The sequence below is a fragment of the Equus caballus genome, chromosome 17 (genome assembly GCF_041296265.1).
Source record: "Equus caballus isolate H_3958 breed thoroughbred chromosome 17, TB-T2T, whole genome shotgun sequence".
NCBI lineage: Eukaryota > Metazoa > Chordata > Mammalia > Perissodactyla > Equidae > Equus > Equus caballus.
The window spans coordinates 49,266,924-49,288,804 of NC_091700.1; the positions used below are offsets into that span (position 1 = coordinate 49,266,924).

Here is a 21,881-nt window from a genome sequence, read left to right on the forward strand (position 1 = left end):
AATGCAGGATAATCTCCCCATCTTAAAATACTTCATCACATCTGCAAAGTCCCTCTTTGCCGTGTAAGGTAACGTTTTCACAGATTCTAGAGATTAGGATGAGGACATTTTGGGACAGAGAGGGGCATTTTTCAGCCTACCACATGATCTTTGTAAAATACAAATCTAATAACACTTATTGTTTAAAATTCTTCCATGGCTTTCAGGTGAAAGCTGAGCCTCTTTTTTTTTCTTATTTTTTTTTTGAGGAAGATTGGCCCTGAGCTAACATCCATGCCCATCTTCCTCTACTTTATATGTGGGACACCTGCCACAGCATGGATTGATGAGCAGTGTGTGGGTCCTCGCCTAGGATCCCAAACTGCGAACCCCAGGCTGCTGAAGCTGAACATGCAAATTTAACCACTATGCCACTGCCCTGGCCCAAGCTGAGCCACTTTATCTAAGTATGTGAAGCCCTCTATGATTTGGTTCTGCCTGTCTTTGTAGCCTCATGTCCCATCACTCAGCCAGACTGCACTACTTGTAATTTCCCAAATTCTCAGCGTGTATCTGTGATGCCCTTCCTGTCTGTGCCTAGCTGTTACCAAGCCCCAAGGGACCAGTGACCCGCAAGTGGGACCTTTTGCCCAGAGCTGCCCACACCAGTAGAATGAGACCAGACTCGGAATAGCAGAGCAGAAACATTTTTCATTGATCAACGAATGGAGGAGCCAGAGTTCATGCTCTAAAATACCTTCTCCTCAAAAGGAAGGTGAGCAGGGTTCTTATAGGATGTGAAGGGGGAGGGGCCTCCACTCAGGGCATTTGGGGCATGCACAGATCTTCCCTTTTTGCACATGGCACCTTTTGCACACATTTTATAGGAAGAACATTGTCTCTACCCACTCTAGGTCCTTCTGGCTGGGCTATGAGTTAAATTGACACAAGAAAGAATAACAGGAGAAAATCAAACAAAGCTATATGTCATGTATACATGGCAGAAACTCAGGAAAACAACTTGCCAGAATGGCTGAGCTGCCAGCTTATATATCATCTTCAGCTAAAGACAAAGGAGGGTGTTGGGGGTAGTGGTTTGGGACTTCAACGGGGAGGAAGGCAATTCACATGGAGATGGGAAAGCAAATGTTTGGTGAACAGAACTTTGATAAGAAGGGGCTTAGCAAGGTTCCTCCCAAGTCTACTGATACCCAGAGTTATCTATGGTGATGGCCTGTTCTGGGGACAGGCCTTTTATCTTAAATTTCTTATAGGCACTTGGGAGGGAGGTCAAAGTTTCTTTCATAGTCTTTTGCTCTTGAAAATAATTAAAGCAAAGAGTCATATTGTGTGTGTGTAATTTTCTCTTAATTAATTAATTAATTAATTTTTTTGGTGAGGAAGATTGGCCCTGAGCTAACATCTGTTGCCAATCTTCCTCTTTTTGCTTGAGGAAGATTGTCCATAAGCTAACACCCATGCCAATCTTCCTCCACTTTGTATGTGGGACGCCACCACAGTGTGGCTTAATGAGCCATGTGTAGGCACATGCCAGGGATCCAAACCCGCAAACCCTCGGCTGCTAAAGCAGAGTGCACAAAATTAACCACTATACCATGGGGCTGGCCCCTAGAGATATATTTTGAAGTGGCGAATTCTGATCCCCCACAGTTTCCCTCTATGCATGGCACCCCATCGCCTTCTTGGACCTTTCTGGTTTGGACTGGTTATGTTACCAAACCAAAGTGGTTTGGCCTCCTGTCAAGTTAAATAAGACTCTCCACCAGAAGTAAATTGTTTCACAAAGTAAAATATATTTGCAGCAGGGGCTGGCCCCGTGGCCAAGTGGTTAAGTTCGCGCGCTCCGCTGCAGGCGGCCCAGTGTTTCGTTGGTTCGAATCCTGGGCGCGGACATGGCACTGCTCATCAAACCACGCTAAGGCGGCGTCCCACATGCCACAACTAGAAGGACCCACAACGAAGAATATACAACTATGTACCGGGGGGCTTTGGGGAGAAAAAGGAAAAATAAAATCTTTTAAAAAATATATATATATATATTTGCAGCAAATAGGAGACCATGAGGAATCATTTCCAAAGTCATGGCGTCCCTGAGCAAAGGGAAGCAGGGACCTTTCATTTCAGATGAGGAATGAATATTCAAAAGGGAGAGGTGGGTAACTGCTTGCGCAGGCTCAGTTGGAAAACATGCTTCCACATATGCTACAAGATATGGTAATAAGGATCATGCTCCTCCTAGAGAGATCTTAGCATTAAAAATAAGGTAAAGGTCATAGGCATTGCTCTTGTGGTGAGGCTTAGTCAGGTCCAGGGTGATTGGTGATTGCATCTCTTTAACATAACAAAATAAAAAAAACAAATTGGAAAAAAATTAAATGCTTCCAAACCCACCATTGAGTTCCTTGGGGCAACTAGTCAGTGACAGTTCTGCCATTTGGCCACCTAGCATCATTCTGCCTTGGTTCCTATAAGCAAGCACAAATGAGAAACAAAGCATTAGATGTGGAAAATGTTTTAGGGACTTCCCTGGGTGACATAGGTAATGCCTACTTGCCCTTCAAAACTCAGATTAAGCATCAGCTTCTCCCAGAAGCCATCCCTGCCCCCTACTCTGATGTGGCTGCCCCTCCTCCGTGTTTTCTCAAAACACTCAGTACTCACCTCTAATATAGCACTCATCATACTATGTTGAAGTCATTAACTTACTTGTCCATTTCCTCCATCAGACTGAAGTTCCTCTGGATCAGACACCGTGTCTTGTTTGACTGTGTATTCCCCATGTTTTACAGCTGATGCTCAAAAAAGCCTTTGTTGACTTAATCGTCTTCCTGTAGCGCATAGCATAGCATCTTAATACAGCAGAGAGTCAAAAACATATTTGTTAAACTGAACTGCAGTTGTTTTTACCTCCTCAAGAATAGAAAGATAATTTACTATCTTCTGCAAAAGATGTTCAGATTTTGGGACTTGCATCCTGCTCCCCAGAACTGTAAAATCTAGTGTGCGTAACAAATTGCCAAGTATGATACAAGGAAAGACTTAGCAATATTACGTGAGATGTAATTGAGATGATATGGGAGCCTAAAGAAAGGAAGAACTAACTGTGATTAGGTGGAGGAGCTGGTCTATAAAAGACAATGACAGCTGGAATGGTGTCTGCTTTCCTCACCTTGAACCTCTAGCACTTAGCAGAGTGCTTGGCGCGTAGTAGGTACCCAATAAGTCTTTGATGAAGACAACGTCAATGAATTTCACTCCAGACACAGGAATTAGTATTGTCAAGAAAAATTGTGAGATATTGAAATGGGCAGAAAGATTATAGAATGCCTTGTTGAATGAACCGTTTCTTATTGCCTTTGAGCTATTTTACAACTCTTTTAAACTGTAGAAAACTGCTAACAAAGCAGATGATTCTTCTGCCTAGAAATGCAAATTGTGTGTAATGGAGATGCAAGTGATTATTGCCTTGTATATATTGACCAGTTTCTCATCTTTTAAATAAATTCATTTCAGCATTCCTTATGGTGTATTTATATTTTCTCTTGGCATTTTTCTTTAGTTATAGCATCCCTCGTTAATTGATAATTAATTAATTAAAGTTTTTCACAGGTGTGTATCTCATATTTGTACAAGGGCCATAGTCTTACCTTTTAAAAAAATACCCTTTAGGGGCCAGCCTGGTGGCACAGCAGTTAAGTGCTCACGTTCCACTTCGGTGGCCCAGGTTGGTCAGTTCTGATCCTGGGTGCGGACATGGCACCACTTGGCAAAAGCCATGCTGTGGTAGGCATCCCACATATAAAGTAGAGGAAGATGGGCACGGAAGTTACTCAGGGCCAGCCTTCCTCAGCAAAAAGAAGAGGATTGGTGGCAGGTGTTAGCTCAGGGCTAATCTTACTCAAAAAAAAAAAAAACCTTTAGCAATATGAACAAAAAAGACAAGTTTGGAAGCACGTTTTTGAGAAATACAGAGTCATCTTGCTGAGCTGAAACATGAGGTTCTTGGATGTCATGATAGAAGAAAGAGGCTAGATTGAAGTCAGATCATGGAGATCTGGGAGAATGACGTCCCCTTTCATTAGACAGAGACTACAGTGGGCAGAAACAAGGTCTTGGTGCAGCCCAGCCTTCTTGGTTCAAATCCCTTTGGCCATTAGATTGTCCCTTTGGGCACAATCTTGAGCAAGTCATCTAACCATGCTGTGCCTCGGTTCCCTAAAATGGGCATTGCAATTGAACCTACTTCATAGGGGTGTTGTGAAGATAGTGAGTTAGTTAAATGGAAAATGTTTACACTACATTACAAGGTGAAAAATAAGTACTCAGTGGATGTTAACTACTATATGATTGTTACAGTTCACAGTTATTTATCTGAAATACTTGGGACCAGTTGTTTTAAACTTCAAGATAGTTTGGATTTAGAAAGGTAGATGCGTATACTGTACATCACATAACACTCTCAGCAGGATCTGGGGCAGCACCTTGTAATCCAATACACAAATATTTCTTCAGTAAATTATATGAATATTTATTCCAAGTGAGATGAATACAGATATAAATAGCCTACGTCAGTCCCCCTCAGGTTTCCCTACCAAATTGGTTTGGGTTACAACAGGTTTGCCCATCAAATAAGTTACCAAAAAAACCTTCAGTTCTCAGAGATTTTTTATTTTTGAATTGAAAATAAGGTTTTTCAGAGCTTTTGGGATTTGAGAATTGCAGAAGATTGCTGTATGACTAAAGTAAAAAAACGTAAGATTGAAATAGAATTTAGAAATCCTGGAAATTGTTCAGAAAGCAATCTTTTGAATTTGATCGCTTCTCCACTTTGGCAGTTTTAATTTTTCCATTTAAAAAGTTGAAAGCAAGGGCAAGAAATAGTTGTTGAGGGTAAGTTTCCCTTTATAGAGGTTCCAGCTAATAAATGAAGATGAAATGATAAAATATCACCATTTTGCAACCTCTACTGAAATAACGAATCTTGGCAATCAAGTGCTACTAATATCATTTAAAAAAGACACAACTAAATATTATGTACCTTCTTTTGGAAGTATCTAACCCACATACGAAGTCATTTTGCCAAAAAAATGTAAATCTGAGTCTGCTCAAGCGTCTAGACCAGTTTATAAGAAATACAGGGAACAAAGGAAGATGGTACATGCAAGTCTAGAAAAATCTAGACTGTGTGAAATTCCTCAAGGCAAAGGATCCACTTTCTTCAACAAATACATCACAAAGGAAAAACAAAAAAGAGGGGAGAAACTAGAGATTAAAACAAACAAAAAATATAGCAACAAATTGCAATGTATGGACCTTATTTAAATCCTGATATGAACAAATTGCCAAAAAAAAAAAGAAAAAGAAAAAAATCTGACACAATCAGGGAAATTTGAATACTGACCAGATATTTGATTATACTAAGAAGCTATTTTTAATTTTTAGAGTGATTATATTTTTTAAAAGTCTTTATCTTCTGGAGCTACAAACTGAAATACTTACAGATGAAAAGATGTGATGTTTTGTATTTGCTTTGAATTAATCCGGTGAGGGGGAAGAGAGGGGGGAGGTGGGAGGGTAGGTGAAACACTGAGTTGATAAGTGTTGAGAATTCGTGATGGTTGTGTGGGGCTTCATTATACTGTTCTCTCTATTTTGGAGCATGTTCGAAATTTTTCATAATGAAGAGGGAAAAAATCATAAGATGTATATCTACATACATGCACACAGTATAGATTACATTATATTCCTCAATATAGACCACTTTGGATCTAAGTTGGAAAATAATGCTTATAAAGGGAATCTGAAGAATACTGTTAGTAGAAAAAGATGGAAAAATAAAAGTTATTGAAATGAAGATTTGAAAATGTACAATTAAAAACCAAAGCAGGGGCCAGCCCGGCGGCACAGTGGTTAAGTTCGCACTTTCTGCTTTGGCAGCCTGGAGTTTGCTGGTTTGGATCCCGGATGTGGACCTATGCACCACTTGTCACGCCATGCTGTGGCAGGAGTCCCAGATATAAAATAGAGGAAGATGGGCACAGATGTTAGCTGAGGGCCAGTCTTCCTCAGAAAAAAGAGGAGGATTGGCAGCAGATATTAGCTCAGGGCTAATCTTCCTCAAAATAACCCAACAAAACAAAAAAACAAAGTGAATGATTTAAGAAAAATATTTAGCATGAAATTTAGGATGATAGATGGAAGAGAGAAAATTACCAAGAAGTTGTAGGAGACAACACTAAATGAGCTTGTTAACAAGGGTGACATCAACTTAGGCTAATAGCAGTTTGGGGGGGGGAAAGAGTTTCCAGGATCAGTTAGTCTTTGACTTGTCTTTGCTTTTTTTTTTTTTCAGAGTAAAAGAAAGATAGTAGTTGACCTTTCAAGGCCTCTTAAACATCTCTGACCCTGAAAATTGTTTGAGTGATCTAGTTTCAATAATGCCAGCAGGTGGCGCATTCCAGGCTAAGAAAAATTTGAGAACCAGTATGAATATGTGAAAAGAAGAAATGCTCCTTTTTCATCCTTCGTATTCTGCTTTTCTCAGGGAAGATAGTTTATAAGAATACAAAGAGAATAATCTTTGTTTTATTTTCCACCTTAGTGAGAGCTTGAATTTTGTATTAAATTGCTAAATAATTCCTGATTTCATTTTTTCTATAGTAAAATATATCTGATTAAAATCCCAAGCCACTGCTGATCTTCGCATTGTGGGATGTCTCCAGATGTGGTCAAGAGCCTAAACTCCAGGGAACTAGAAAGCTAGGTGCATCGTCATAGTGTGCTATGAAACATAATGTGTTATGGCCTATGCGCTGAGATTTTACATTGCTTCCAGTGCCTCTGAAAATTTCCCAAATGGGACCAAAGGTTTCAACTTAGCTGGCAACAGTCTCTACACCCACCCCAGTCTTGCTCCCCAAAGAATGTTCAGGTCTGAGGAAATCCTGGTGTTCTGCTGCTCTCAGGGAAAGTCCTAAGCTCACACTTTATTGATGTGGAATCCTTGTGGAAAGACACTGTGGACCAAGGAAAACTTCACTACAATTCAAACAGCAGATGTTTATTTGGACAATTAGAATTGCAATCCAGGAGACACAGATTCAGGTAGAAACCCACAATGTGTTCTGAGGAAGACAAAGGAAGCAAGGATTTATAAAGGCAAAAAGAGATAAATTAGACAGGTTGTTTTGCAAGATTCGTCACTGGTGCTAGCAACAACTGTTACTTCTTGGTCGTATGTGATTGGTTGCTAAGGCCATCTCTAAGGCACAAAGTTCTTATCTATGGGAGTAAGCATATTTCTTGAAAGAAGGTCAAGTTGACAACAGTGAGGCACAGTTCAAAAGTTACATTCCATCTGGGTATCAAGGTGGTGTGTGTGCATAAGCCCCATTTCCTCCCAGCTCCACTTTAGAAGCCCCAAAATATGTCACGCCATTTTGTTATCCTTGTCCACAACATGAATCAACCTTCTGTTAGTACTGTAGACACAAGAGTGTCTTCACAATCTTTAAAACAATCTGGAGATCTCTGAGAGGAAGCTAAGTGAAAATCCCCTTTCCCTACACCTTTGGGTTTTGGGCTGAGTTGGCTCTCAATGGATCTGAAAAATGGCTCCATGTATTTTGTTGTTTTAGGTTTGACAAATAGAAATGGCAAGCAATAGGATATATTGGAGTATATGAGGAAGCCCTTTGGTGTAAACCTAATTCGGCCTGACTTTGTTTTTTCCAAAAGGGCCTGACCGTGGCCATTGAGCATGCATTGTAGATCTGCTTTAAACATTTACTATGGCAAGAACAAATGTCCTTAAGATAAAGGTACAATGTCCCCCCACATTGGCATTTCCTTAAGGATAAGCATCTCTCCCTAGGCTAGGAACTGATTGCTGTGCTCACCTATGACCACCACCCAGCTCACCTGTCACCACCCAGCTTGAGACAACACACCTGCCACCCTGCTGTGTTCACCAAGACAGCAGATCTACCTGTGTCCATCAATCGCTGTGCTGACAGAGCAGTCTCTCAACTATTGTAAAAGGGACATTTCAATCATATGTGAAACATCCTCTTTGGGGGTATATAACCACTCTGTACACCCCACTTCTTTGGTGCCCTTTCTTCCTTCAGGAAGAAAGGCCCCGGGCCATGGTCCTCACATTTTAGCTCAGAATAAACCCACCAAAATTTTCGTTTATAGATTGGTTACAGATTATTTTCATCGACAGATTACTCCAAGTGGAACAAGGCTCCTGGAGGAGGGGGACACAAATCATTTAGTTTCTCAAAGGGATACCAAGTTGTCAGTGCCCATTACAAATTCATTCAACAAAGAAACTATTTATAGTCAACTTTATTGTGAATTATTTCAGACATGGTAGCTCATTGCTAATTTAATCAAATTCTCTTTTTTTGTTTTTTTTTTTACTGACTCAACCTTTTTTATTACTATTTCTGGAAATTTTTTATCCTGTAACATATTAGACTCTTTGGAAGTAGAAGTTATTTCATTTCATAAAATGATTCCTGTGAAATCTGAAATTATCCATATTATTATTCACAATAATAATTTCCATAAGGCTTTTTCAGTCAAACATTAAAGAATGTCTTCGTTTCTTTTATAGCTTTCTTGTTTATAATAATACTCATCACAAAACTTCAGGAAATCTAGAATACTATAAAGAGAAAAATAAAGATTACTGATAATTCCGCTGGACTTTTAAATATATATGCATCACGTATGTTATGGAATAGTTTGCTGAGTTTTTTAATGTCCTCTTTCACTTAACAATATATTGTGGAAATCTTTGCATGTTAACATATATAGATATGCCACATTATTTTCTTTCTTAAAAAATGGAGGAGGAAGGGGGCTGGCCCCGTGGCCGAGTGGTTAAGTTTGTGCGCTCTGCTGCAGGCAGCCCAGTGTTTCGTTGGTTCGAATCCTGGGCGCGGACATGGCACTGCTCATCAGACCACGCTGAGGCAGCGTCCCACATGCCACAACTAGAAGAACCCACAACGAAGAATATACAACTATGTACTGGGGGGCTTTGGGGAGAAAAAGGAAATAATAAAATCTTTAAAAGAAAAAAAAAAAAAATGGAGGAGGAAGCAGTATTTATAACACCAAGCATAAATGTCTTTAGGGATTTTTTTAAATTGAGGAATAATATACACAAAGTGCATAAAGTTTCATGTATATCTCAATAATTTTTTTTTTTTTGAGGAAGATTAGCCCTGAGCTAACATCTGCCACCAATCCTCCTCTTTTTGCTGAGGAAGACTGGCCCTGAGCTAACATCTGTGTCCATCTTCCTCTACTTTATATGTGGGACACCTGCCACAGCATGGCTTGCCAAGCGGTGCCATGTCCGCATCCAGGATCCAAACTGGCGAACCCCGGGCCGCCCAAGCAGAATGTGTGCACTTAACCGCTGTGCCACCGGGCGGGCCCCTCAATAAATTTTTATGTATGTAAGAGTATTAGTCTGCTTGGGTTGCCATAACAAAATACACTATTGGGTGGCAGGAATTTACTTCTCACAGTTTTGGGGGCTGGAAAATCCAAAATCAAGGTGCTGGCAAGGTAGGTTTCATTCTGAGGCCTCTTTTCTTGGCTTCTAGGTGTTTGCCATCTTGCTGTGTGCTTACATGACCTCTTTGTGCTCACATGACCGCTTTGTGCTCTGTTGCAGGAGAGAGAGACACACACAGAGACCTCACAAGCTCTTTGGTGTCTCTTCGTATCAGGGCACCAATCCTATCAGACCAGGGTTCCACCTTTAGGACCTCATTTAACCTTAATCACCCCCTTAAAGGCCCTATCTCCAGTACAGTCACATTGGGGGTTAGCTTCATCATACTGAATTTGGGAGGGACACAATTCAGTCCATACCAGTAAGTCTTATTTTTTTAAGGAGAATAACTTAAGATATATATCTGCATACACAAATCAAAATACAGAATTAGAAGATTTCGTTGGGGCCAGCCCAGTGGCGCAGCAGTTAAGTTCACACATTCTGCTTCTCGGCGGCCCAGAGTTTGCCGGTTCGGATCCCAGGTGTGGACATGGCACCACTTGGCAAAAGCCATGCTGTGGTAGGCATGCCACATATAAAACAGAGGAAGATGGGCACGGATGTTAGCTCAGGGCCAGTCTTTCTCAGCAAAAAGAGGAGGATTGGTGGCACATGTTAGCTCAGGGCTAATCTTCCTCAAAAAAATTAAAATGTAGTAGGTAGAAGTAGATACCTTGAAGCAGGTAATAAATGTTAGATATTTACATTTATGGATAATTCTCCCTTTTACATATGTGGTCATAATCTAAAAAATATCCTGTAAATTCAATAATATGGAATTCTTTTTGCCTTTGCTTTTCAGGAAGAAATACTGAGGCAGAGAGATCAAATGACTTGTAAATGTGATCGCCAAGGTGTGTATCCCACTGAAATATTCAAAAAGACACTATGTTTGCATTTTCTTGGAACTGGTTATTGTTTGAGTTTTTAATCCTTTAATCAGTGGCTTACAAGCTATGAACTGAAGTTGATCCCCTAAATTCCGTAGTTGCATGCAACATCTATAAAATCACTAACTTGTGGATATATATAGTCTCCTACCTTTTGGATCCCCGTTACGATTTTTAAAAATACAAATTTATAGTCTCATTTAGTCATTAGCCATTTTCTCATGAAATGGAAGCTGAAAGTACAGCTATTAATATGCAGAATCCCCTAAATTTTTAAATAATGAGAAGGGGATCCTGATTAAAAAAAAATCAGGAACCACTGCTTTAGTGGCTCCATATATAACGAAATTCTTGTGATTTTACATTAATGTATTGTAAATCTTGACCTCTTATCAAAACTGTAGTGACTCTCCTGGGTTTGTCTGAAACTGAAAACCAAAGCTCCACCTTCGGCCCAGGGAGCAGAGCGCCGTTTCGGGTATAAACTACAACTCCCAGGATTCCTGGGTGGGAGTTCCTGGGAGTCGTAGTTCATTTCACACGCCGGCGCCGCCCCTCCCCTTGCTTAACCTCTGCGCCCCCGGCTCCAAATCGCAACCCACGCCTTCGGGAAAAGTACCCCGCGAGGTTGTCTTGTGAGCATTATTCTCGCTTTGCCATTTTTCTCTTTTGCTTCTTCCGTCAGCTCATTGTTATGCACGACCAAGGACGACTCCTCTGGAGGAGGGTCGAGACCGAGGAGGAGCCGGATCGAGCGTTAACCCGGAAGAAGTGAACCAGGGAGTAAAAGTGATCCCGTGTCTGTTGGGCGGAAATGTAGCGAGTTACAGAAGGTTCCGACCTCAGGAAGGAAAATTAACGTCCTTTCTTCTTTTTCTTAGGTACTCACGATTCATTTCTTTGTTCTGATCGTTAAAAAAGTCTTTTTCTTTCTCCAGTGTATTTTTTTTTCCATGTTGTCTCCTTGTGGGATCACCGCATACTGTATACTATGTCACTCGGTATGGCTTACACGTGCTGCTGTCGCTCAGGCTTAGTGTCAATTCTGACATCCCGATGCTGAGAATTGTTCCTAGAGTATCAGAGAAGTCCTGTTGCTGTGGTGGGTGATGGAGAAGACTTGCTGTTCTCGAATATAGATAACCCTAGTGAGTAAACGTCTTTTTTTCCTCCCTTAACATTGAAGTTCATGACCTTGAGTTACTCATTCTACTACTGTTCCTAAGATGGAAGTTTTATCTAGAAGTGTTCTAACAAAAATCTGTTTGCCATCATTTTATTCTGACCGTTTTCAGTTGGACACACCTCCTCTGATGTGCTTGAGACTAGAGGTAAAGACACACAAGCTTCTGCTGGAAGCCTGTAACATTCGTGGCTAGGGGCCATTGATGCAATCTTCCACAGTCCTTTCCAAGGGTGAGTGAGTATCTTAAAGTTCATTAGTAGAACCTGCAAACTTTGCAGATTTTAGAGACCATTCTGAATATTTTATTTCCTAGGAGATAATGATATCTAAATTAGATGTAGAATGATCAAATGAGCTAAAAGATGAATGCACCTCCTAGCATAGTAGGAACATTGGAGACAATAAAGGTTGTGATAAATTTTGACCCTTATTTCAACTTTGAACTTCAGGATTTTAGGGGCAAAGTATTTATTTTTATTTATTTATTTATTTTTTTTTGAGGAAGATTAGCCGTGAACTAACATCTGCCACCAATCCTCCTCTTTTTTGCTGAGGAAGACTGGCCCTGAGCTGACATCCCTGCATGCCCGTCTCCCTCTACATTGTATGTGGGGCGCCTGCCTCAGCATGGCTTCATAAGGAATGTGTAGGTCCAGGCCGGAGATCCACACCCTCAAACCCCAGGCCACTGAAGCAGAACGTGTGAACTTAACCACTCCACCACCACCCCGGCCCCAAAGGGCAAAGTGTTTTTATTAGAACACTTTATCTTTTTCCTTTCTTAATGAAACCATTGTATACTTTCATGAGCTCTTGATTATCTCTGTTAGAGGCAAGAGAACAGATAATGGTACACAGCCAGTTTCAGGTAACTTGTAATTTTTTTTCCTGATTATGAAAGTAATATGTGCTATATGTATAAAAGACTTAGAAAACACTAAAAAGTAGAAAAAATAGAAAGCAAGCAAAAGGTATCCATAATCCCACAACTACAGATCATCTTATTAACATTTTGGTATATTTCTTTTTTAATCTTCTTTTTTCAAAATACTGTGTACCTTTTTCGCATGCATTCCATATATTGTGGAAGATTCTTAAAACCTAATTGAGCTTATATTGTTTTGCATTCTTCTTTTTTCATTTAATATAATTATTGCCATTGTCCATTTTTACCGGACCTCCTACTTTCTTAGTCTGTGAATATTTGAAGTTTTCTTCCTTTAGGATCTCAGCTAAAAGGGAAGCACCTTTGAAGAGTGATTGCAGATTTGGGAATCAGAAGCCCTGAGCTCTGAATAGGCAACCTGCATCCTGGAATCAGCTCTGCCTCCTTCTGGCTGAGTGAATAATCGTGATTAAGTTACTTGACTTCCTTGGAATCTGGATACTTAAAGAATTAGATGAGAAAATAGTTAATATTTCCTTCAAACTTTATAGAAATCTATTACTATGTGAACCACCTAACGTTTGCATGATTATTTCGTACCTTTCAAGTTTTTTCCACACCCTCAATTCTAGATTCTGGATACTTTCTAGAAAATTCCTGATTTAATCCATTCTATTGATATATTTATTAATTATGCTCCTACTTATTTGCGTTAGCTAATTATGTATGTTGAGTGTATAGAAAACAGTGCTATCTTCATTTATTTTAATGTTATATTCAGAAGTTTGAAGGATTATCTTCCTTTTGTGGGTTATTGAATTTTGGGACCGTGTTTGGAGCTGGCTGAAGCAGTGAACTGAGGAAGATTTCTTGAGACTCCTTCCAGCTTTTATATCTATGGAGTTGATTTTTTTTCACATTGTGTTTATTATATTGCAGGTGCTGAGATGAATCGTCACCTGTGTGTTTGGCTTTTTAGACATCCATCTCTAAACGGTCACCGCCACTGCCACATCCATCCCCATTCTTATCAGTTTCCACAGATACATCTTGATACAAGACTGGTGGTTTTTAGACAAAATAGGAATCACGTTCTTCCTCGTCTATTAAATAAGAATTGGTTTAGGAGGTATTGTCATCAAGACACCTGGACGCTCTGGAAGCATAAAGCACTACGGAAATATATGGAGGAACTGAATAAGGAGTACCGGACCCTTGATCAGTGTTTGCAGCGTGTGTCTGCGAATGAAGGAGACCGAAGATCCTTGAATCGAAGGCATGCTGAGTTGGCACCACTTGCAGCCATTTACCGAGAAATTCAGGAGGCTGAACAAGCAATTGAAGAATTAGAATCAATGTGTAAAAGTAGGTAAAAGATACGTGTGTGTCTGCAAGTCCAGAATTGATTTTCTGAGTTAAAGCTTTATTGAACTCAGTCTTTTAAAAAGTTTACAAGTAATAAGCTCTACACTTAGAAAGGACAGGTCTCTATACTCTGGGTGTTGGAAGGATTTCAGCTACTAAAGATCAAGTCTAAGAGACCAGGCTCCTTGGGGTGATTGTCAAGAAGTTCTTAGGGTCTGGGAGACTGAGTATTGACCTTTTCAGAGGCTTTAACTTATTGAGCAGAGCTTTATTGAGCACTGTCCTGCAGGCCACATTCCAGGGACACAAAAATACAGTTCCTGCTCTGTCAAAGGGCTTATATGGTCTAGCTGTTACTTGACCACCCCAAAAAGAAACCCCACACCCTTTAGCCATCTTGTCTCAATCTCCCCTTCCCTACTAGCCTTAGACAACCACTAATCTACTTTCTGTCTCTATAGATCTACTTATTTCAGGCGTTTTATAGAAATGAAATCACAATATGTTGTCCTTTGTGACTGGCTTCTTTTGCTTAGCTTAATTTTTTTTTTTTTTTTTTGAGGAAGATCAGCCCTGTAACATCTGCTCCCATTCCTCCTTTTTTTGCTGAGGAAGACTGGCCCTGAGCTCACATCCGTGCCCATCTTCCTCTACTTTATATGTGGGATGCCTACCACAGCATGGTGCGCCAAGTGGTGCCATGTCTGCACCGGGATGTGAACTGGCAAACCCCAGGCCGCCAAAGTGGAACATGCGAACTTAACTGCTGTGCCACCGGGCCGGCCCCTTAGCATAATATTTTTAAGGTTCATCTGTGTTGTAGCATGTATCCATACTTCATTTCTTTTTTATTGCTGAATTATATTCTGTTCTATGGATATACCACATTTTATTTATCCATTCATTGGTTGATAGATATTGAGTTGTTTCTGCTTTTTTGGTTATTATGAGCAAAGCTGTTATGAACATTTGTGTACAAGTTTTTCTGTGGACATAGGTTGCTGAGCCATATGGTGACTTTATGTTTAACTTTTTGAGGAACTGCCAGACTGTTTTCCAAAGTGACTGTGCCACTTTACATTCCACCCCCAGTGTATGAGGGTTCCAGTTTCTCCACATCCTCGCCAACCCTTGTTATCTGCCGTTTTGATTCTAGCCATCTTGGGGGTGTGAAGTGGTATCTTATTGTGGTTTTGTCTTGCATTTCCCTGATGATTGATGTTGAGCATCTTTTCATGTGTCTATGGGCCATTTTTATACCATCTTTGGATAAATGACTGTTTAGATCCTTTGCCCATTTTTTAATTGAGTTGTCTTTTTATTATTGAGTTGTAATAGTTCTTTATATTATAGATACAAGTTCTCCATCAGATATATGATTTGCAAAAATTTTCTCCCATTTTGTGGATTGTCCTTGGAAGCACCACAGTTTTTAATTTTGATAATGTTAAGTTTATCTTTTTTTCTTTTGTTGTGTGTGTTTTTGGTGTTATATCTAAGAAACTGTTGCTTAATCCAAGATCAAAAAGGTTTACATCTATGTTTTCTTCTAAGAGTTTTATATTTTTAGCCCTTACATTTAGGTCTTTCATCTATTTTAGTTAATTTTGTAGATGATGTGAGAGGTGTTTATTTTTAATTTTAGTATTTCTTAATATTGCTAGTGCCTTAATATTTTTTCTCTTAGGGAAATTTTTCAAAATATACCAAAGTTGAGAGAAAAGTACAATAGACTAATATAGGATTCAACATTTATTCAGATTTTGCAATTGGCTTTTAGTTTCTAGACTTTCCTCTGTGCTCTATCCTGTTTCCTTAGGCCTTGGACGTTAAGCAGTGTCAAAGCCAGTCACAGTTATAGCTGTGACGTCTTTGATGTCCAAAGCCTTACATTTTCCTGCCTTCTGTTAGTAGCACCACAAGTCTTTCAGCTACATTTAATGAGGATTATTTTTTAATATTTTGCATAATGCCACTCGAATTTATAAGTAAGTAGTTTTGGGAAAATGGCTTGCACATAATAGGAGCCTACTAAATGCTTTCCAAATTAAGTTGACATAACCTCTTTCAGCCTTGGTTATATCGTGTATAATATTAGTAGATTGGATTAGATTGTTTCTAGGTCTACAGTCCTGCTGTTCTATAATAAAAGTGATAATAGCTACATTTACTCAGTCTTACCATTTTCAGGCACTAAGCTAAGAATTTTACAAATATTATCTCATTTGAATGTTCACAATAACCTTATGAGGTAGGAATTATTAATAGCCCATTTTATAGATGGAGAACTGAGAGGTTAAAATGCCGAAGGTCGCTCAGCCAGTCAGGAGAGGAGCAAGGATTTGAACCCAATCAAGGAGGCTCCGCAGCCTCTCTTCTTACCCACTGCACAATAATTTGACGTCCAATAGACTCTGCCTCTGTAATGTATCTTGCATGAGTCCGCTTCTATTCTTTCCACTAATTTGTATCTTCATTACATCTCATCCCAGATGATTGCAGTGAATTCCTAGCTTGTCATCTCACCTGCAGCTTTTCCAGTCCAAATACAACCTTAATCATTTTACTCCCCTGCTCAAAATTTCAGCAGCTCCCATTGCCTATAGATACAGATTTCTTGGTTTGCTATTTAAGAGCCTCTGCAGAGTGACCCCCGCCTCTCTGTGTAGTATAATAATTCCCTTTGCATATTCATCCTTCTAACCAAAATAGACAACTTGCCTTTCCCTGAATACACCCGTGCCATCCTATGTCTACGTCTTTGCTCACGTTGTTACCACAAGTTTCACCTTGATAAAGTACTAAGTATGGCTTGGGTGCCGTCCTTCGGTTTCAATCCCCTCTGTAGAACAAGTATGGCTGCCTGTCTCTGTTTCGTATTCTGATCCTTTGTGTAACTGTCTTAACCTCAGCCCCTTCCCCCATTGTCTGTTCCTCGACGACGGGGCCTGTGTCTTATCATTTTTATACCTCCTGCAGCACTGAACGTAAGATATGATAGGCTGTCGAATATTTGTTGATATAGTGAAATTGAATTAGGTTGAATTTTACAGTTTAGTAAATAACAAGAGGCCACGAGAATAATTTTATATGATTGATTGCAAATCAGAAGGTTTTTCTGATACCTTTGGCCAAGCAGATATCTATATTGAGTAATGGTGGCCTGGTTTCTGTTTCTGACGTATGTGCACAATGTGGGGCCAGTGGTGATATTCAAATTCTGCAACAGATGATCTATAATTACATTTTAGTGCAGACAGTGCCTTATCCAGGAAGCCTTCCTTAAGGGCTGAAGTCTGGTTTGGACCCCCTCAGTTATGCCTGCATGGCACTGCCTTAATTATGTATTGTAATCCTGTGTATGTGTCCATCTTCCCCACCAGCCTGAGCCACTTGAGGCCTGGAATTATGTTTTATTCATCCTTGTGTCCCCAGCAGCTAGCATAGTATCTGGCACATATAAGTGTTAAAATTTTGAAAGCATGAATGAGGCGCAGAGTCTCACCAGACCCTAATGACTTCTGTGACTAGAGAAGAGTTGTAAAGAGCCTTTTCTCTTATAACAGATTCTTCATTTCTATATTCTTCTTTATTATTATTAAGAATCAAAATTTTCTACCTCAGTTTTCAAGCATCATCACTGACAAACGGAGTCTCCAGGCACCTAGAGCGTGGAATCAAAGCTTATGGGCTCCACTGTGCTTGGTCACTCATTGTTTTGTTAGAATTCCATGGTTTAACTTTCTGCTTTTGAAATGGTGTGAAAAGGACCATTGTTTCCATAAAGCAGAGGTTACAAAGATGTGTTTTGTTTGACCCACATGATGTTTTTAAAAAATATTTATTAGGTATGAACATTTTGAGAGATTTCAGAATTTGAAGAAAATGGTGGCTCTGGCCATGCTAGTTTCCTCAGTGTGCTGAGCAGTGGCTGCTGCCTTTAGATAAGTGGTCACCCCAGTTTACTCCAAAACTTACATTGTCAAATCTGTTTGCTTAATCACTGCTTTCTGTAATTACTTATAGATAAGCAATCACAAATTCTTTGGGGCAAGATCCTATTTCTTTTCACACTAAGTTTTTTGGACAGTCTTCACAAATACTTAATTCTCTAATGATTCTATCTATTCTTTTGTATAATCTCTTGCCTTTTTTTTTTCTTTTTGAGGAAGATTGTCACTGAGCTAACAGCTGTGCCAATTTTCCTCTATTTTTTTTTTTATGTGGGATGCTACCACAGTGTGGCTTGATGAGTGGTGTGTAGGTCCGTGCCCAGGATCTGAACCTGTGAACCCCAGGCCACTGAAGAGGAGCACACAAACTTAACCACTATGCCACCGGGCTGGCCCCTATAATTCTTTACCTTTATAACTGAAATAAAACTTAGCAGGCAGAGATTAGGTAGTTTTTTAAGAGTTTCTCTGTGAGTATTTTAAAACTTTTACCATTACTTCTGTTGCATGTTTGTAGGTCTAAATAAACAAGATGAAAAGCAGTTACAAGAACTTGCATTGGAAGAGAGGCAAACCGTTGCTCAAAAACTCAACGCGTTATACAGAGAGGTATGTTTAGGAGGTAAACTGATCTCAATAGTGTTGAGAGAAAGGAATACTCTTCTTGCGAGACTACACTTTGTTGCTCAAAATACCGTCCAGGGGCTGGCCCCGTGGCCGAGTGGTTAAGTTCGCACGCTCCGCTGCAGGTGGCCCGGTGTTTCATTGGTTCGAATCCTGGGCGCGGACATGGCACTGCTCATCGAGCCACGCTGAGGCAGCGTCCCACATGCCACAACTAGAAGGGCCCACAACAAAGAATATACAACTATGTACCGGGGGGCTTTGGGGAGAAAAACGAAAAAAATAAAATCTTTAAAAAAAAAAAAAAAAATACGGTCCAAAGGCCAGTTTCTTAAGTCTTCTCTTATGGCAAGCGATTAAGCTTGGTTTAGTGTTGTAATTTGCTACAGAATCAGATTGAAGAGATTGTGATGTCAAAGAATAAAACCCTGACACCCCCTCCCCCCCACCCACCGAGTAACAGTATTCCAAAGCTGAATTAATTAACTTGCCAGGCAAGGAGACATGCTGGTGAAGAAATTTAGTTCACCGTGGGGAAGAGTCAGGGGGTCTCAAGTCCTAGAAAGTCGGAGTGGTTCATGGTGATTGTGTTAATTAAGCACTGAAAATCTGCATTCTGGATAAATTGGAATGAATTCAAGGGTATAGAGACAATGGATTAGCACAAGTCTTTAACTCTTAGCTTAATGAATGATTTGTCTAAAAGACAATGAAAAACACAGCACTATATACCATGTTACCCTCTGTCATACTTGCCTTCCTCCTGCCTTCAATCTGTCCTCCTCTGGGAATCCAGCAGAGGGGTTTATTGAGGGGTTGAGGGGGATGAGGTGGAAGTATCAGTTATTTTTATCATTGATTTAACCAGCTAATCAAAGGCAGAAGTAAGATGTCTGACTCTTAGCCTAATATTCTCTCCAACAGACTATATCATTTCTAGCAAAGATGAAGTATTTCAAAAATTGGCAGCAGGGAGAGTCATGACATGTAGGCACTTTTCATTTGATTTGAAAGGCCTTTTAGTCATAATAAAAATAAAATTACTTCTCTTTTCTTCCCAAGAGGGAAGTTGGTTACTTTCTTTGTTAGGAAGCCCCCTTTTTTCTTGTCATGGCTGAGAAGCTATTTGAGCCTCATTTGGGAGTCCTCAACATACCCTTTAAGCAGAGCAACTCTACTGAGAAGACGGGGCATGGCCTGGTATCTGCTGTCATTTATGGCAAGAGAGAATACGCAATCATATGTAAAAAGTCCTCATTTTCTCCAAATGGAAGACTTTCAAAGCTTTACTTCATTCATCTAGATGAAAGAAGCTTCTGTTCAGAACTAATTATAAGGGCAAAATCTGAAGGAAATTGAATGGAGCACTCTGAACTTTGATCTAAACTTCTGCATTTTAGAAAATCAAGATGATCTGATAGCATGGTAGAGAATATCCTGACAAGTAACTTCATTGTTAACATGAATTGATCACTTGTTTTAGGTCTACTTATTATAGCATTTCAGGACTAGACCTCATTGGGATGCTGTATGATTTTGTTAATTACTGATTTTTTAATATTTGGAGCTTTTTAAAAGTATACTGTTTACTTTTTAAAAGTAATAAAAGTATACCATGGAAAATATCTACACACCAATGCTGATTTTTTTTTTCTTTTTCAGCTTTTCCAGAGTCTTGTGCCAAAGGAAAAATATGACAAAAATGATGTTATTTTAGAGGTGACATCTGGAAGAACTACTGGAGGTCAGTACAATAATTTTATTGTAGATGATCTAAAAAAAATACTTAAATTTTAGCTTGATTTGACACACTGTAACTTTAAAAGCTTGTTAAATGTGTTTCACTTTGGAGTTATTTACTCCTTGTTTCCTAGTGGGCTTGTACCTCAGAATGGCTCTCTTAGAAATTTATGCTAACTAAATCTTTTTTGTATTTTCTTTTAGGTGATATCTGCCAACAATTTACCCGGGAAATATTTGACATGTACCAGAATTATTCAAGCTATAAACGCTGGAAATTTGAACTTCTGAATTACACACCAGCTGATTACGGTAGGTGTATTTGAGGATTTTGTCCATAGATGATGCCGAAAATTATTTTACTTCTGATCTTGATTAGAACCATGTTGTCCCATTTTTTAAAACATTTTATCTATTTCTACTAAATACTGTGACATAGGCTCTTCAATCACAGTGGCTTACTACAGTAGAGTCCTTAACTGGGAGAAGAGAGTGTGAGGGAGGGAAGGAAGAAGTATTTGAATTAGAGAAAATTTCCCTGTGGAGGACAGATAGATACTTTGCCTTGAAAATTCTTGTTCTCTGTATTCAAAGCAAAGTTATATTGAGGCTTTTACTCTAAAGAACATTGCCATTTTTGCAGTACAATTGGAGAGTATTGTCAGTTAGGTTAAGTGGCTAACGATGTGCTAGATTTTTATGAGAATGCAGAAAAAGTTAATCATTTTTCTTTATTTTCAAGAAGAATCCACTCTATTTGGGCTGCTAAAAACTTGTACAACATAAAAAATAACAACTGATGCAAGTCCTTAAACTTTTAAATACCCAAGTATCTTAAAGCAGAACATCTAATAGTAATTCTGTTTTTTGTTCGATTCTTTTAATCCATCTGAAATTTTTTTTTTTTTTTTAAGATTTTATTTTTTTTCCCTTTTCTCCCCAAAGCCCCCCGGTACATAGTTGTATATTCTTCGTTGTGGGTCCTTCTAGTTGTGGGTCCTTCTAGTTGTGGCCTGTGGGACGCTGCCTCAGCGTGGCTTGATGAGCAGTGCCATGTCCATGCCCAGGATTCGAACCAACGAAACACTGGGCCGCCTGCAGCGGAGCGTGCGAACTTAACCACTCGGCCACGGGGCCAGCCCCCATCTGAAAGTTTTTATCTGCTTAGTTACATAGTGATATGCTGTAGTAGACAGGGGGGTCATCAATAATAAACCACAAACTATCAAAGTGGGGATTGAGGATTAAGGTATGTTAAACAATAGAGGGACATGGAAACCAGTATACAGCATAAGTAAGTTGCACTTGATACAGATATTAAACATTGCCAGTGGTCAGGAAAGGGGACCATCAATGAGAGCAAAGGGAAGAAACAACCTGAGCAACAGCATGGTGGTAGGGAAGATCTTAGTGTGTGTAGGACCATGAGGAAGCCAGTTTACCCAGAGCCTATTTGTGATGGGAAGTGGTAGGAAATAGGCTTGAACTGGTGGCATTTGAACAGCCTTGAAAGCTGAACAGAGCTTGACTGTTAGGGAATAGGAAGCTGTTGTGGATTTTATTAGTAAGAATATGACTTGATAAATATATATTTTAAGAAGATTATTTTGACAACAGTATGAAGGATGGATTGAAGTGGCTCCATTTAAGAGGTGAG

General features: G+C 39.5%; 1 protein-coding gene across 5 annotated transcripts in view; it reads left to right on the forward strand.

The window, feature by feature from the left end:
• MTRF1 (mitochondrial translation release factor 1) overlaps window positions 1-21,881 on the forward strand; it is a 57,788-nt gene that overhangs the window by 7,385 nt on the left and 28,522 nt on the right. The window contains exons 2-8 of one of the 5 annotated variants that reach the window (XM_023621660.2): window positions 10,383-10,434; window positions 11,156-11,618; window positions 11,766-11,886; window positions 13,482-13,907; window positions 18,378-18,469; window positions 20,147-20,228; window positions 20,429-20,536. In XM_023621660.2, coding sequence (XP_023477428.2) covers window positions 11,859-11,886; window positions 13,482-13,907; window positions 18,378-18,469; window positions 20,147-20,228; window positions 20,429-20,536 — 736 coding nt within the window. In that variant the 5' untranslated portion in view covers window positions 10,383-10,434; window positions 11,156-11,618; window positions 11,766-11,858. Of the gene's footprint in view, window positions 1-10,382; window positions 10,435-10,979; window positions 11,619-11,765; window positions 11,887-13,481; window positions 13,908-18,377; window positions 18,470-20,146; window positions 20,229-20,428; window positions 20,537-21,881 lie in introns of those variants that run through there. The other 4 variants (XM_023621661.2, XM_014732118.3, XM_014732119.3 and 1 more) reach the window with 4 other exon arrangements.